General features: G+C 36.8%; 1 protein-coding gene across 1 annotated transcript in view; it reads right to left on the reverse strand.

Annotated features, from left to right (window-relative positions):
- Positions 1 to 17,068, reverse strand: part of COL4A4 (collagen type IV alpha 4 chain) — a 66,576-nt gene that overhangs the window by 39,849 nt on the left and 9,659 nt on the right. The window contains exons 5-13 of the mRNA XM_063166831.1: positions 9,181 to 9,315; positions 8,255 to 8,299; positions 6,510 to 6,626; positions 4,049 to 4,117; positions 3,790 to 3,825; positions 2,995 to 3,057; positions 2,532 to 2,567; positions 2,323 to 2,364; positions 1,327 to 1,407 (exon numbers count right to left, since the gene is read on the reverse strand). Of these exons, the coding sequence (XP_063022901.1) occupies positions 1,327 to 1,407; positions 2,323 to 2,364; positions 2,532 to 2,567; positions 2,995 to 3,057; positions 3,790 to 3,825; positions 4,049 to 4,117; positions 6,510 to 6,626; positions 8,255 to 8,299; positions 9,181 to 9,315 (624 nt within the window). The remainder of the gene's footprint in view (positions 1 to 1,326; positions 1,408 to 2,322; positions 2,365 to 2,531; positions 2,568 to 2,994; positions 3,058 to 3,789; positions 3,826 to 4,048; positions 4,118 to 6,509; positions 6,627 to 8,254; positions 8,300 to 9,180; positions 9,316 to 17,068) is intronic.

Here is a 17,068-nt window from a genome sequence, read left to right on the forward strand (position 1 = left end):
AATATGCAGGATATGCCTATGTGCTGCTTAACTTTTTTAAAGTCCTACTCTGAATTAGAAGTGTTAAACTGTATGTTTTTAAGCACTGGGTGTATTTCTTTATGTGTCCTAGACAAAAGAAAAGGAAGAAAAACATTTATGTACTTATCTTTACTTCTGTTAATGCTGTCAGACCAGCATAATGACTGTGGAGGGAGATGGATATATATTTTAATTTGCTGCTCTTCTTGGTTTGATGCAAGTACTCACAAGCATAAATCTTCACTTTTGATTACAGCCCCAGTCTGAATGGCTGCTTACACAGCCATGATTGTGTTGTAGAGCAGCAAATGTCCCACTTCCCAGGAACGTGGGGAGTTTATGGAGGTTATTTAGGTCCTTTCCCTCTCTTCATACACTTGTATAGCAGCTGTTCGCATGATCAAAGCCAAGGTCTAACATGTGAAATCTACTGGTTCCCTGAGTTGAGGCTGAAAGGAGCTGGCAATGCCAATTTCACCTTTTCATTTGTGTATTTGAGGAAATCTGACTTGAGGATGCAGAGGACTCTGTGACAATATAGGGCTCTGTAACACAGTTTTTGTTTAAAGAAAACATGGGTTACAAACATTCTAATGTTCCAAGCCACTCAGCTGTGGCTGTGGTAGGTGTGATCTTGAAGAAGTACAAGTTGTTCAGGAAAGTTGTGGATGCCCCATTCTTGGAAATGTTCAAGGCCAGTTTGGATGAGGCTTTGAACAACCTGGTCTAGTGGAAGGTGTCCCTGCCCATGGCAGGGGGTTGGGACTAGCTGATCTTTAAGGACTCTTCCAACCCAGATGATTCCATTATTCTGTGATAAAACTTGCAATAAAAATTGACAACAAAATCACACTGAATTTTTATATTAAAAAGGGCACCCTAGAAGGGTTAAGGTTGGTTCAAAACTGTAGATTGGAGTACAGTTGCCAGTGATATGCAAAATTTATATTGTATTAAACAAGTAAAGCATTACTGAAGAGCCACAAAGGGATTCAATAGCAAAGTAATCAAATTTGCCAAGATGCCTGAAACATGATTTGCAGTGACAAAAACTGAAGAACACTAAAGCAAGGGCAGTATCTCCTTTCTGCATCAAGACAGTCTTCCCTCCAGAACATGAGCTAAAGTACACATGGGGTGTCCTCTCCTGAAAGCTTGTAGGAAGGGTGCTGAACAGAGGATTCTGCTGCAGTTGGTGGTTTCTTACAGAAAGATAGGTATACCTTATGCCATCCTTGCAAAAATTACATCACAGGATTGTACTTGCTAAGTTGAGCACTGTTAAACATGATGACAAATTAACACCTTTTGTCCTTTGAACAGCTGAGCTCCAGGAGGTCCAACTAACAGTGGTGACCCAGGGGGCCCAGGCAGTCCAATGTCACCCTGTGGAAGCCAAAACAACAGCAGAGATGTTCCATGCAGCATTTCAGTGACACTCAGCTTGTTTTCCTGTTGTACCATAGCACTACATATTTCTGTACCCACTGAAAATGTACTAATTACCTGCAGATAAAGGTTTGCACTGAGATCTGTAAGCCTCTTTATATCTGCCCAGATGAGTAAGGTTGGCAATCTAATCTCCTCCTGACTCATTAAAAATTATGCTACAGCTAAGGAAATAAATGAGAATGCCTGGCTCCTGCTCCAAATCTGCTGTGGAGATAGCAGTTACAGGACTGTCAAATCTCTTATGTGTACATACAGTCTCTCATATTCTAGACCAAAGCCTCTGAGCACAAGACTTTGTGAATGTGAAATGAAATTATTGATTTGTTGTAGAATGTTGTGTAGGTTAGACACTTGCACAAATTCTAAGAATTTATTGGGCCAATTCATAGAAGAAATTTCAAATATTCCACATTGGTTCTATATATCCTGAATATGCTAATATAGGTGGAGACTGGTAAAGAACTGTTATCATGTGCTTCTTACACCCTTTCCTTGACATCTGTTCTGCATTTAGCAAGAGATGAGATTCAGGGACTGATCTGGTCCAACCCGTCACTAAGTAATCACAAATACTGTTGTGATTACCTAGGCAGTGTCTGTTCAGAATGTATGTAAATGTTAAGTAACACTGATGGTTGTTTTTCAAAATCTTCAGAATGTGCTTGATTCCTGAATGCAGCTCACTGAAGGAATTCCTTCTGCTCAGAATTGATTCAATAACTTCTTCTGTTCTAATGTGATGAGCAGGACACAATGCCACAAATGAATGGGTTCCAGGGAACTCAACAAGACTCTAGTATTCTTCTAACTCTACAGCAATAATATATTTAATATTATTTGTTTTCTTACCGGCTCCCCCTTTTGTCCATCCACTCCAATTCCTGGATTTCCCTAATTGATAAAGAATGTACACAGTTTCAGCATGATCAGAAAGTATTAACATTAGAGTTTAATCAAGTAATTCTTTTGCAAAACTTGATAAAAAATAAACAAAAGGAACATTTCAAATACTTGTATAAATTATTATTTTACTAAAAGCTTCAGAAGTTATTACCTACCTGTTCACCTGGCAAACCAGGGTAACCTGGAACACCCTTTAAAAGAGAACAAAGACAAATCAATATGTCTGATTTAGACAGGTTTTGAAAATTATTTCCTCTTGCTCGTAAGACCTAGAGGCAGAATTTTCTCTTTTACCTATTCCAAAGTGCAATTTACTTCACTTGGTCACTGCTTTGGCTGACCTCTGGTTTCCCCCTTTCCTGTCTCCCACAGGTGGTCTTGGAAAAAGAGAGCACTAGGAGCATTTCTCCATGACCACAGACTGCCAGGATGAAACATGTTCACGCAGACATGGGAAGGAACAGTATATTCCTCAACTTCCAGTCTCATGAGGTAAAGCTTATTACCTGCCTCAAAAATTACTTTTAGGCTTTGATTCACATTAAGGCAAGTCTAAAATGGGTAGACAAGAATGAATGCATATCCTAAGGCAAGGCTGTATAACTGTGGGGATCTTACAGGCAAGCCTGGATGGCCTGGGTATCCAGATGGGCCCGTTGTACCTCTTGAGCCCCTAGGTCCCTGGAAAAGATTGAAAAAGGTCTTTTTGTGAACATAGAAAGAACTTGCCCTTTTCTACACAAACCCAGCACCTCTAGACCACCTTGGACTCAGCCTACTGGCCACTGGATTCCACCCACAGCCTAAAGCTGACACCATGCCTGAAATCTCCCTGTGACGAGAGCAGCCCAGCACCAGCTTCTGGGTAATACTGGACAAGGCACAGTTCTATGTTATTAATGCATTGGGAGTTCTCTTTGTCAGCAATTGTGCTATGGTGTAGGGACTTGATACAATTCATCAGTGACTGCCTTTTTGAAGGGTATAACAAGAGGAACCCAAAGCCACCAAGAATGTGATCCGGCAACAAAATTAAACTCTCTCTTCTTCTTTCATGTTCTTATGGCTGGAATATCATAGAGTGCTACGTATTCTTGGGAGACCCATCAGATACTGTAGGAGAAGATTTCACATCTTGAAGTTCACTGAGAAAATATTCTGTGAATACCAGGGCAACAGCTGCTCCACACACAGCTAATGCAGTGAGGACGGTCTGTTTCTACTCCCTTTCAGCCAACATGAACTAGCCATAGGAACAAACTATACAGACTTGATGTTTCTCAGACTTTATTCTAGAATTTTGCTATTTAAGGCAGGCAGAGAGAAACCCCAATATTTCTTACCATACTAAGGAGAAAAAATGGAAGATCTTCAAGACAAAAAGCAGTTCTAGAACCCATTGACTGTACTTACAGGCAGGCCAGGGGGTCCAGGATCACCTCTCTCTCCCTGTAATGACAATCATTTAGCAAATGCATCAGTTCAAGCTTTCTTGTGGGTATTTTCTAACTTTACAGATATTAAGATCATAAACTAGCTGTTAGAGTTGTATATGTGTTTTTAATTTTTTTTCCCACTAAGTTTTATAGCTAGTGAGGAGTAATGGAACAATTACATTTACCATACATGTTTTCCTAGAAATAGATTATTTTTTTCACAATCAGATACTTACCGGAAGTCCTTTTCCAAAATGTAAAATATACACTGAATTTCCTTTTTCTCCTTTTTGCCCTGGAATTCCCTTTAAAGAAAAAGAGTCTTTTAAAACATGTTCTACTTACTGATATCATACATTTCCATGGAGAATGTATGATAACTTCTCAGACTGTGACTTTCTGGTGCCCCTATATCACAGGGTAATCCACTAGGATCACGAATGATCATTTTATCTAAAAAAGCCTTCTGTACAGTTGAGCAAACCAGGTTCCCACAGCTTCTGGACTCCTGCTCTGTTTAGGTGCTCCTTAGCCTTTGAGTCCTTCAATATTCTACAATCTTCACAAATCTTGCCCTTAGTATCAATATGCTTTCTTTTTCTTTCAGGGAGGCAGTGGTTTTAAGTACTAGCCCTCTGCCTTCCATGAAAGTTCATTGTGTGATTCAGAAGAATTCAAAGTGATACTGCATACAGATAAAAAAATAAAAGTATGGACTGTATTAGATGCATGTATTCAATATTTTGAATGTTGAATTGTTATTTCTGAAGTTTTTCCATTTGAAATCCAAGTACAGTGGATATAATTTAACTAAGTTAACCACCTGAATACTGAATTCAATAAAATGGGACACTGTCAACCACTTTAAAACTGTACTGGTACAGTGTTCATGATATCATAAACTGTCTGTCCAAATCCTGCAGTCAGAATGAAACAAGGAAGGTATTTCTCCCTGGAATAGTACAATAAAAGGAAGAATTACAGCTGTCTGCAGGTGGATATAGCTACAGTAGATTGGATACAATTTACAGGTAAACAACAGCTGTTAGGGAACACAGTAAACAAATCAAGTTATTTGTTATAACAAATTTAGTTATTTTACACGTGGTCTCTTTTATAATAAAACATTTTTGTTAGATTAAGTTTATCTTCTATATGACTTAGGTAAGGCCTTACAGATAGAAATTACTTTATTTCCAACAAGGTCAATGAAGTAAAGCCAATTTATTAAAACCATAGGTACATGGTGTTAAATAAAATGGTACAGGACAATGTTATAAATAAGAATTAAATAAAAATGTTGGCTGTAATGTACAGTCAAGTTAGTACCTGGTGCAAGAAATAAATTTAAAAATAGGCAATCTGCATAGAGAGGTTGGAAGAGCATTCTTGCACACAAGCAAATATGGTTACTGTGTGTTGTTTTTCTGGGTAGCCAAATGAATTTGCACTGGAATTTTAGTATGCAATCCAAGGCTACATGCCTATTGTGTCTCCCAGTTCTTGTAGGATGCAAATACTTTTCTAGGCTTTCCAAAGAGCAGACTCCTGAAATTGGTAGGATTTTTGCTGTCCCATGTTCCTTTTTTCCTTTATGCCACTTGTCTAATTACAAAAAAGTAAAACTATTTTGAAGACCGTAGTACATAAGAAAATACACGTGAAATTAGAATTTCAGCAGAAGTAACAAGTTACTTGCAGAGGTATTACAAATGAGGTTATTAGTAAGTTTACAATGTTGTGTCTTTCATAGCACGAAAGTGTTTTTATTCTAATTGTAATAATTTTATTCTAATTGTTATAATCTTTGATAACATCATTACACTCTTGCATCCTCTCCACATTTTTCTAATGGCTGAATTCAGCATTTTATTTAGCTCTCACTAAACACATTTGATTTTTCATGTAAAGTGCAGTTGTTTTTATTGTGTTACTTAAAAAATTTCAGGGAAGCTGTTAGATCAACTAATCAGCTCTTATTCATTCAGAACTAAAACTTGTTTTCACAATAAATCAAAGACTGGTGACTAGAACTCTTGAGTAAAATTTCTTTGAAGCTACAGAAATAAACTACTGTAGCTTAATGGCAAGAATCTTTTTATTTTCAGCAGTTGAGTACTGCTAACACAGCTACTTAAACAATTTTAAAGTGCCTTCCATTTTACCAGAAAAAGTAAACAAATATTAAAGTGCTAATTTCAAACTTTTTAACTGTGGAACGATCTCTGCAAATACAGATACATGTCTAAGCAAGACTAGGAGTGCACAGAGCACATATGTGTAAAAAAGTGGTACCAAATCTTAGAGTGAAACAGAATTTAGCCTTGTTGAACCTTCCACTTATTTCTAAGTTATCTCATGTATGTCCCTGCTAGTCATGCTTTTAAGAAATTTCAAGTACAAATGAATGCTAAGGGGGTTTCAAGCTACTCCTTTTCAGCTGGAGTGGCAATTCTGGGGAAACACGACAGAATTTAACTCTCAAGGCAGCCATATGTACTTCAAGGATATAGAAGCTTATTTCACTTTCAAGCTTCATCTGTTAGGGCAGTGTTTCACTCCCATTAACATGAGTAAGAATTCCTGGGAATTCCCTGTGCAGCACTGTAAAGCTGATGCCACAGTCTAAGAGTCCTTTTAAGAGCTGTTAGCTTGGAGGGGAAATGCAGGTGCACAGTGGGAATGCCTCTCACATACATAAGGACCTCTTGGTCCCATATAACCGCTTTCTCCTGGGAATCCTGGGTCTCCCCTCGAGCCATTGCAGCCGTCCAAACCATGCTTGCCTCTGGGTCCTTCCCTTCCTGGGAGGCCCTGAAAGACAGTTCAATCTTGATGAGAAATGATTAATGGGAAATTACTTTTTAAATTAACAGAACAGTTCAGAAATAAATATATCTCAGATGTGAATGAGATGACCTCTGACGACCTTTACGGTGGTGCTGGTTTCATATTCTTTTGCATTAGAAATGTCTTTTATTCTGAATAGATTTTTTGTAGGGTAGAACAAATGAGGTAAGTCTTTTGTTTATTTTTCTTTTAATTCTGTTCATAAACTTTTCTTTATACCCTTAAAAGTTTTGAGCCTGTTTTGCCCTCCTCCTGATCCATATCTCACAGCAGAAAATGAGTAAAAATTCTACTGGGTGCACTGGCAATTCGGACAGTACTAGACCCACTACAGCTATAAAGCTGAAAAAACCCACAAAAAAACCCCAAAAAAGAAAAAATAATAATTTCAAGCAACTTCATGCTTTTTAATTGTTAGGATAAAACAAGTAAAAAGAGGACATAGCTTGACCCAGGCACACAGAAATTACAGAGATTGTAGTTTTTCTAACCTAGTAATAACTAACCAGTGTCCAAATAAGGATTAGTTCTACTAAAAATTAGGACTTGGGCAATAAAACAATGAGATTTTCTTGGAATTATTATCCTGTTGGAGAAAAAAAAATTGCACAGAATTAAAGATTTTTGTAATGACAAAATATTAATTTTGACACAAAATTTTTTTGGGGGGGAGAAGTGTGAAAAATCATTAAGAGAGTATCCTGGTCATTTACCTGAAACACTTTTGTCAATTCTACCTTCTTCTTGTCTGTAAATTCTTCAGTCTAATTTGTGGACACTGTTTTCAAATGAACATTCTTTGCAAAAAAAATATACATTTCTTGGGAACACTTCCTCTTTTTGCGCCAAATTTTGGGCTTGTGACCTCTGCACTACCCAGACATTTTTGCAACAGTCCCACTGTCAAACGTGGACAGCTGACAAACAGATGCTACAACACCCACTCAGCTTTTGGTTCTGTTTTTACTTTCAAAACTCAACATTTTAACTCTGCTTGATCCACATGAAACTGGTAGCATCACAAGAATTCAGTTCTAGCACAGTATTTTGAAAAATGCATTATCTAAGATACTATTTCACCAATTTTCACATTGAAAAAGACATTAATAAAAGTACATTATCACATGCTTATAAAGACATATTTAGGACCCAATTTGCTTATTCAGTCCCTATTCAGGTTAAAATTACTGGACTCAGTGGTTGAGTTTCTTCCTGCAAAAGGACTACAAGCAAAAATCAGAATGTTTGAACAAAAAACAGTGCATTGTTTGAGATATTCTCAGAGATGTTAAAAATGAACCAAGCAAACTACAAGCAAAGAAGTGTATCATAGAACCTGAGAGAAGAAATACTCTGCTTTTAAGCCTAGTGGCAGTCTCTGCCTTCACTGCCCCACTCCTGCTTGAAAATTCTGTACTTACCTCTTTGGGATTTGGTGGTGCTTGTTATCAATAGGAAACACAGTTGAAGTTAACCTAGTTATTTTACATTTTTTTTCAAAACATGTAACTCTCTGAGAGAAACGTTAGAGGACTTGCTATGAATTTATGGGATCTGTAATTTTTACAAAGAAATATTTGTTTAATACGTACAGGAACACCATCTAAACCAGGAAATCCTGGGACTCCGGTTGGGCCCTAAAAACAGGTGATATGAAAAAACAAAGTTAATGAGATTATTACTTAAAAAGAATGAAAAACAAGAATATGTGCTACTATATGGCAAGAAACAAAAAACCAGTCTTGTTTAAAATATGAATCAAAAGCCATAATTTTCAGAAATTAAGTATCTGAAAAAAACTTCTACAGGCCTAGCAGAAGAGTAGTGCCAACAGTTACCCATGTAACAGGTGGTACAAACACCTAATACTCAATAGCTATTCATACTCCAAAGATTATAAACTGACAGAACAGGAAGTTACCTGTAACTTATAAAATATTTCTGTACATAATTTAACAATCCTACTCCTGTTTTGATAAAATTTTTGTTACAGCATTTACATTTCAAGTGTGCTAGATACTGACATTAGTAATTTCACTCTGAGATCAGTCAAATTAGACTATTAAAACTAATATGAAGTACCAAGGGCCAGGGATTGTGCAGATATGAAAGATATGAATCTGAACTGCAGATTATACTCTGCAGTTTATACTCTCTAAGTGGTAATAAATCTCTGTTTAGTGCAGCATTTTTAAAAGCACTATACTGCTCCCTCCAGCTCCACATTTCTACACATTCTTTGAGATTAAGGAGGATGATGTGATATGTGACAATCAGAGTCTGTCCACCATCTTTTACATCTTCCGACAATTCTAATTCTGCAATCCACAGCAAAAAAAAATCTCCTGAAGTATTTTTTCAAGAATTAATTATCTTTAATTAGCTTCTGTGAGAATTTTGTGTGAGCAAGAGTATAGTTTGGCAAATTCTTTTTGGTCATTCAGTTTCTGTTTCACATATCAACATTTAACATTACACACTGTATATACCTAAAAGAGCTGTCTGTAGTGTTTCCTACCTTATCACCTTTTTCTCCAGCTGGCCCAGGCTTCCCATTCTCACCTCTCTGTCCTTTCTCCCCTGGCAGACCAGCTGGTCCTGTAGATCCCAAGGACCCAATCGGACCTTGAGCTCCCAGCTCACCAGGCTGACCCTGAAAAGAGTCCAAAGAAGTGAATGAATACTGCTGTAACCCCCGCAGCAATTCAGAGATGACCCTGTGCATAAAACAAGGCTAACAATGTATAAATATTCATGATTCAAAACAGCTGCTGGACAGCCTGCAAAACTGTCTCACGGATTAGCTGCTGTAGGACCTTCAAATTTAACAACTTGCTGAAGGTGATCATTTCTTTTCACCTTCATCAGGTCTCCAAGACCACCTCTCTGAGATGCTTGGGATAACCTCCAAGTCTTCCTGGCTCCAGCAATTTAAGTATCACCTTTTGCAAGCCTAGGACTTCAATGAGCATTGTGATTTCCCACCAGAAAAATGAGGAGTCCTTTTAGACAAAGGGACTTTGTACACCATTAGAACAATCTAGCAAGTTCCCTATTTCAAATCATGATATGCCAATTAAGTTTTTCTAGCTCACATTTTTCATAAACACTCTCATATTTTAGTGCCTCATATAAAACTTGTGAAGTTCCTGAGAAAAAAAATAGTTTACATACAGCTATATAATAGTTAACATATTTACAGAAAGTATCAGTTTTAATAGATTGTGTTAGAATGTTTGGGAAGTTGAAGAATGTAATTTATCTATAAATGGCTCTAAATTGAGTATTTGTACCTTCACTACCATACAATCTCCATAGATTTCTATTAACTTTTCCAATGTACTATACAAAGCAAAATTGCTCACCATGCCAACTGACTTTTCAGTCTATAACACTGGTGTGCAGTTGTTTCAGATGTGTTGCAGTTTTTGTTCTGTGCTGCTCAACAACTATGCAATCATAGATTCAAAGTGCTGAATGAAGCAAGCTTTCCAATGAGACTTCACATGTGAGCTGTCTACACTTCCACCCTACAAAAATCTATGTATTTGCAGGTCTTTATTTTGCTTACATATCTTTTTTATTTTATATCATCATCCTTGCTTACCTAGTACTTGTTCTGTTTCCAAACTGAAGACTGTTTTGCTTTCAAGGTTTCATCCACTAATTATACTAAATTATTAGAACTATAATTAATTCTATTAGTTACACAGTATGTATAATCAATCAATAATTTATTATATTATAGAATTAATTATTATAATTAATTATAATCCTGTATTTTAAAACAGAGGAAAAGGGAACCCCACACATTCCTGAGAAAACCATATGGCATTAGGACCACTTGAGGGCAGTAAAAGATATTTCAGTATTCACAGAAGTAACAGGCTATATCTTTACTTTTATGAATGGATTGAAGGAAGAAAAAAAAGATAGAAATGAAAGACGATTGTAAGAAGATATGTAGCTTCAGGAAGCAAAATAACTGAATGCTTTCTTCTCAGTGTAAACATTTCAGCAGGCTGAATCTGTCTGGACAAAATCTTGTGAATTACAGCCAGGGACTTAAGCTTCTTTTCCTTTTTATTTATTTTCTCATTGTCTTTAAAATCAGTGTGATTTGGCAGTGAAAAGAAGTGAAAAAATGTATGGTATGCATCATTCAATCAAATCAACAAAAAACAGAAAGGTTATTTAATACATGTTGGAACAGGAACGTATTATAGGTTCCTTCCCCAGTGGAAGTAGGGCTGGATGACCAGTGGCCCTTAAACTATGAACAGGAACTTAGTCCAGAGGCTGGGAAAAGAAGTCCTACACTTAAAAATAAGGACCACCTGAAAAAAAGCATCCTCATATGTGTCATGTTCCATTTATCTTTACTTGCTCCTCTCACTTCAGCCTTGGTCCTGCTTCCAGAGAAGTCACTGCCAAAAATTCCAGGGCAGACTTAGCATGTTGTCTTCTCTAACAGTTACAATTTTTGAGATACCAGAATTTCAGCAGTGTAAAATATTGTGCAAATTAAGTGCTACTGGTATTAAAAGCTGATGATTCTGCATCCTTGTTAACAGTGAATGGACAGTTGGGATTCTGGGTGTTGAGTGTTTGCTTGCATGAGCAGTTGCAGCCTGTCTACTCACAGAGCCTTGCTCATTCTATGTTAGAATTAATTTATTAATTGAAGTACTTCTAAGGTAGCTATTATGCCCTTTAAATATTTGATTGAAAAAGATAATTGGACAACCATTTTAATTAAAGCATCATTTTGTGTACAAGGAAATGAATCAGACTAATAATAAAATACAACTCTTTGAACCATTAACTTTACTGGAAGTGGCATGAATTTTTAGTTCTCTAAACTATCTATTATTTTGCAAAATGCATCATTCATTAACAGGAAAAGAAAAGCATAAGATGTTTTGCACTAATTTTTTAGTGCATTTGTCTTTTTGTGCATTTTGTTGACAACAGGTTTCTGCACCAACTTCAGTATTTTTAATTAATAGTGTATATGCTCTGAATTCAAGAGTTGAAAGAGAAAATTTTCAAACATGTTATATCCTTTGGACAGTTAAGAAACATGATTTTTATTGCACTCAGATAAAAAAAGCTGAGACACTGTAGGCATTCTATGGTAGTTAATCTAATTAAAAAATAAACACAGGACATGTAGTCCTTTAGGCTGGTAAAATGTCTTCATTTGCTGCTACACTGTGAATTTAATTGACTTCATGGTCTTCAGTAGAAGGTAGTGAAGTCATAGAACAGAGTCACTGAATTCAGAATTCACAATGGGTTTGGCAGCTGATACAACTTTAGCATGCCATGTGAAGCTGATGGATTCTCTCTCTTTCTTTCAGCTCAAAGACTGATAATGACTGGAGCTTTGTTAAGACCAAACTGATACCATGCCATAACATCTATTATCACATCTATTATTTGTGCCCATCCAATGTGACTACCACAGCATTACAGTCTCAGGACAGCTGTAAAAATAAAGAGGATGAAGGTAGTCATGCTCATGTGGAAATGACAAATTAGCTCAGATAAAATGAACAGAATATTATGCCCGCTCTGCCATCTGATGCCAATAAATTCCTCTAGGTTTTCAGTGCCTTGTTAATTGTCTAGGTCAGGAGCTACCATGCCAAGACTATAGTCTGTTATTTTAGCATATCCTGGGCTTGACCTGCAGTAAGAAATTGACTTTAAGCAAAACAAGGCTATATTTTTTTTTAATTAACTATGCTTCCTAAGACTAAGACTGCAAGTACTTCAGAATCATGCAACAAAACATTTAATGCTGTTTGGAAAAGGCAATGGCCAAGGTTAGCTGGATTTTTTTTTTTTAATGCATGAGACTGAAGAGCATCTGATTTTGAGAATGCCTTGAGCACTTAGCTCTCCCAAGCACAATGTTTTAAAGGAGTCTTAATTGGAAATAAAAAAAAGTCATGCTACTCAAGTGAATTGCCTTGCTTCTCGTTATCAAAAAAGTCAAAAGAAGCCCAGTTATCACCTTCAGTGAGGACAGTACTCTGTGTTACAGGCTATGGAGATGTATCAGTCATTTGTGAAATGCACTTACCTTCTGTTCATTAGAGCAAAAGTGAAAATGCCCAGCAATTCCACACAGATTGTAGGCAAATAGTACAGCAGCCCTTTCCACTGTGCATTGGACTCTGGCTTGTAACCAGTCATTTTCATTTCACAGGAGCAGGACAGAGCAAGAAGGAAAGGAAAGCAGTCTGTGGGCAAGAGAGGAGTGCTCACTAAGGCGTTTGGAGAAATGTTTTATTTTGTAATTTGCTTAGTGAGGTGGGGGCATCTGCTGCTGCTCTAAGCTCCACCCATATCCTCTCCCCTTTTGGAAGAGCTGCACAATTACACAGCAAAGCCACAGCTCCCAGGGTTTGGAGGGGTGTCCATTCTGGGAAGATTCTACTCCTCACTGTGTAAGACTAGAACCAAACTAATTTTCACTGTAAATCAAGGCTCAAAAAAACCCAGAACAAACCCTCTTCTAAATATAAACCTGATTAAGATGAGATGAATCTGAGAAATCACACAATTTGGAATTAAATCCAGTCCATTGTCCTTAATAGATTAAATTAGATAATTTTTTTCACAGATTTTTAGCCAAGTAAATGCAATAATACTTAGAGCTTGAGAATCATAGAATTTCATAGAATGGTTTGGGATTGAAGGGATCTTAAAGATCAAGTAGTTCCATACCCCCTGTTATGGTTGGGATGACCAGGTCACTCAAAACCTGGCCTTGAACACTTCCAAGGATAAGGCATCCACAATTTCCCTGGGCAGCCTGTGTCAGGCCCTCACCACCCTCACAGTGAAGAATTTCTTCCTCATATCTAACCTAAATTGTCTTTCACCCTGAAGCTACTACCCCTTGTTCTGTTACTACAGGCCCTTGTAAATACTCTACCTTTCTTGTAAAGAAGATCTGAACCAAGCTCTGAACTATTGGAAAATTTGGCAACTTATATTTGGCAACTTTATTATATTTTTCAATGATATAATATGCTGTAAGAACAAAACCCCTGATGATGCAGTTTAGTATTCACAGTGGTACTTCACAGAAGCATGAGAAATCACAGTGAAGTGCTGAAAACATCATTCACAATGTATACGCTAGGTTTGTGTTTTAACCCTGTGGGACTATAAAAAGAAAAACTATCCAATAAGCCAGTGGGTGTCACTATTGTGTTTAACTCAACAAATCATAATTTAGCACTGAAATTCTTAATTACTAATGGCTGAAAGATACAAATAGAGCATAGATAATATAGAAATAGACCACAAATAATTAACATCAGCTTAGCTAAATTTGAGTTTTGCTCTGTAATATTTTATTGAAGTCACTGTTGACAATTTTTGGTTGATTCAAATCTGTAAAAAAGAATAATTTTGTAGAGTTTTATCTTGCTTGATGTAGAAAAGCTTGGCAATCTGCAGCAACTGAGAAAAAATACCATTTTCAGTATGGTAGGACAGGGGAACCAAAAGTATTCAGAAAAAAAAAAAGATGCCCAAGAACAAAAGGAGGTGTAATTACTAAGGTCAAAACTTCTGAAAATTTGATAAATGTGTAATATGAAAAATGCTAATTTACAGATGCTGTAGCTGGACATCATGCATGACAAACAACCTCAAAGAAACCTTGCAGTGATTGGTGTGATTCTCCTTAAAGACTGGGGTGGTTCTGTTCCTATTCCACAATCTGGTAAGCAGGATCCCATTCCCTACCAGTTCAAATCCTATCTTCTGCAGGCAGAGAACTGCCTATTCCTCTGCCCAGTTACAAAAAAAAAAAAAAAAAAGAAAAGAAAAGAAAAAGGTATGGTCTGCTTCAGATATAGATTTAGGGGTCTCATTTCTCTGGGTCTGTTTTACAGAAAAACATAACAATTTTCAGTGAATGTAAGTGAAATGTGTAACTGGTCTCAGGAATCTTTTGCTTTAAAACTGCTTTAAAATTTACAGCTAATGTACTGGGAAAAAATGATCAATGGGAGAAATCTAGATTTCCTCAGTGTACATACATCTCTGATAGTGCACTTGAGACCAAGCAGAAGGATTTTACATATTTATTTCCTGAGCATCCAATTTGAAAATTCAAATACAAGTACAGGATATTCCATGTGAATGACAGACTGCCATTGCATGCCAATACCATACTACTGCAAAAATAGTGTGTTTTAATAAATGTCTCTTACTTCCCAAAACAGACAGAATTTGCACCATTTTCTGAGTTAGTGCATTTTAAATATGTTTACACTATGCTGTAAATTGAACTCCAATAACCCATGGAACCTACTAAGGAAATTTACTCACAAGATCTACTGAGATGTTACAAGAGAAGCAGTGCCAGAATACTGACTTACTCCCAGGTAACTTTGCTCATTCTTACCCCAAGGCAGTGCATTCTTGCCCTGCAGTGACAGATACCAGCTGACTTCCTGACTTACCTGTGACACCCAAGTGACTCAGCACCTCTTGTGAATGCTTACTCCTTACATCTGAAGTGTCAGAAAGTGTAAAACCCTCCTCTTAGATTTCTGTTTGCTGCATTCTCCCCTACACTAGGATAAAAAATCAACCTCTTGCTTCATCTGCAAAAGAACAAGCATTGGTCCTGCTGAGTTCTATCTATTATTCACTTGATCCAGGCATTTCACATGACGCCAGATCAGGTTGGCTCATGAATAGATGCTTGCTTCCCAAATCTACTTAACTAAAAACAAAGCCAAGGGAATTGAATAGGATCAAACTCTGGTTTGATCAGCACAGGGGTCAGCACAGGACAGGTTTACAATCGGTCAGCGCTAACTGCAAACTTTTTTTTAGCTATCTAAATTCTATTACAGCAGCCAGCATTTTTGGAAGCTGGTGATACAACACTGCAGGAGTTTTCCAGGAAACAACTCTCCAATTTAAAAAAAGAGGATGAAATGGTGGAAAGGTTTTACTATGTCTTTAATGAAAATTGAAATCACAGACTTCAGGTGATTCCTTTTATCAAAAAGGAAGAAGGGAAAAAGAATCTAAGAAGTCAGGTAGAACACTTACTGCCATATATATACTTTCACTAATGATGTATTGCTTCATTTAGCTGTTCTACAGTTCTGAAATGTCCAGGTATAATAGCACACAGGGTGGACAAAGAGACCTAGCAGCACATTTTAATGGATCCTGTGGAAGAGACACTTGTCCTTTTGAGTTGTGACATAAGATTAAAAGATAAACAGTATCATGAGAGACTAACTAATAAGACTGCAGTCCCAAGTGAACAGAAGTAAAAATTTTATTGTGTTGTGAACAATTGTAATGACATACAACTAGCAGTTGTAATTAAAATGTTTTTTAAATTAAAATGTAATTAAAAGCAGTGGTGATTAAAATGTTTTTTTTTTTCAGTGATTTCTTGCTAATGAATAGGAGTACAAATCTATTTCTTGCACAAAGTTATGGTTGAGAGAATTACAAATGACAGGTACACAAGCTCTTCTAAAATCCAATAGAGCAACTGATGCATAGCTATAATGGTTTTATTTAAATGAAAGTTCAGGTATTTGCTTTTACTTTTCTGTCAACTTGCCCACTATCAATACATACAAATATGGTCATGGCAGTTTAATTTTTTTATTCCCATAATCTGCTGTTCTCTAGCTAAACCTTAATTATCATTATCTTGTCCACTTGCATAAAGAAGGCTTTTGATGTTGGAATTTAAAATATTTTCAAATGTGTGGAGGAATAGAATGCAAGAAAATAGTGCAGAAGGTGGTTGAGGAGTTGCAGCTGTACTAATTACCAAAGATTGGGAAGAGGCCTGCCCTTAATAGGCCACAGCTGTGTCCAATAAGAAGATAAGTGCTACAAAAGAGTGGGTGAGCTGGGTGTTGGAGTTTGTTGGTTGTGCTCTGAGCAGAGTTGGAGTTTGTTGGTTGTGCTGTGAAGAAGAAGGAGTCAGTGCTGTGAGGAACTGCCCATGAGAAATCACTTGGAAGGTATGGAACTTTTGAAATAAGTTGGCAACACAAATGGGCAAATAGAAGGCTTGCTAACAAAAGTTCTGAATCTTTAGGCCTGTGTACTGTACAATGCCAGAGGCTTTTAATAACCACTTATTTTTTACAATTTCAAGACAGGATTGAGGAAGATGCAAAACTCTGAGGAACCAGCCCCAGAGTAGGATTCAGACAGAAAAGCAGATAAAGCAGATGTTTTGCATTCTAGAAAGCTAATGATAAGATAAACCAATCTTTTATTTTGTAATGGGTAGTCTCCACAAAAGATTGGAGAGCAAAGTTAGTGTGTCAGAGTGTAAAAGCAGAATAGAGCAAAGTTTAAAAACCAGAAGAATTGTAGTATGAAAGAAA

The sequence above is a fragment of the Melospiza melodia genome, chromosome 12 (genome assembly GCF_035770615.1).
Source record: "Melospiza melodia melodia isolate bMelMel2 chromosome 12, bMelMel2.pri, whole genome shotgun sequence".
NCBI classification, from domain to species: domain Eukaryota; kingdom Metazoa; phylum Chordata; class Aves; order Passeriformes; family Passerellidae; genus Melospiza; species Melospiza melodia.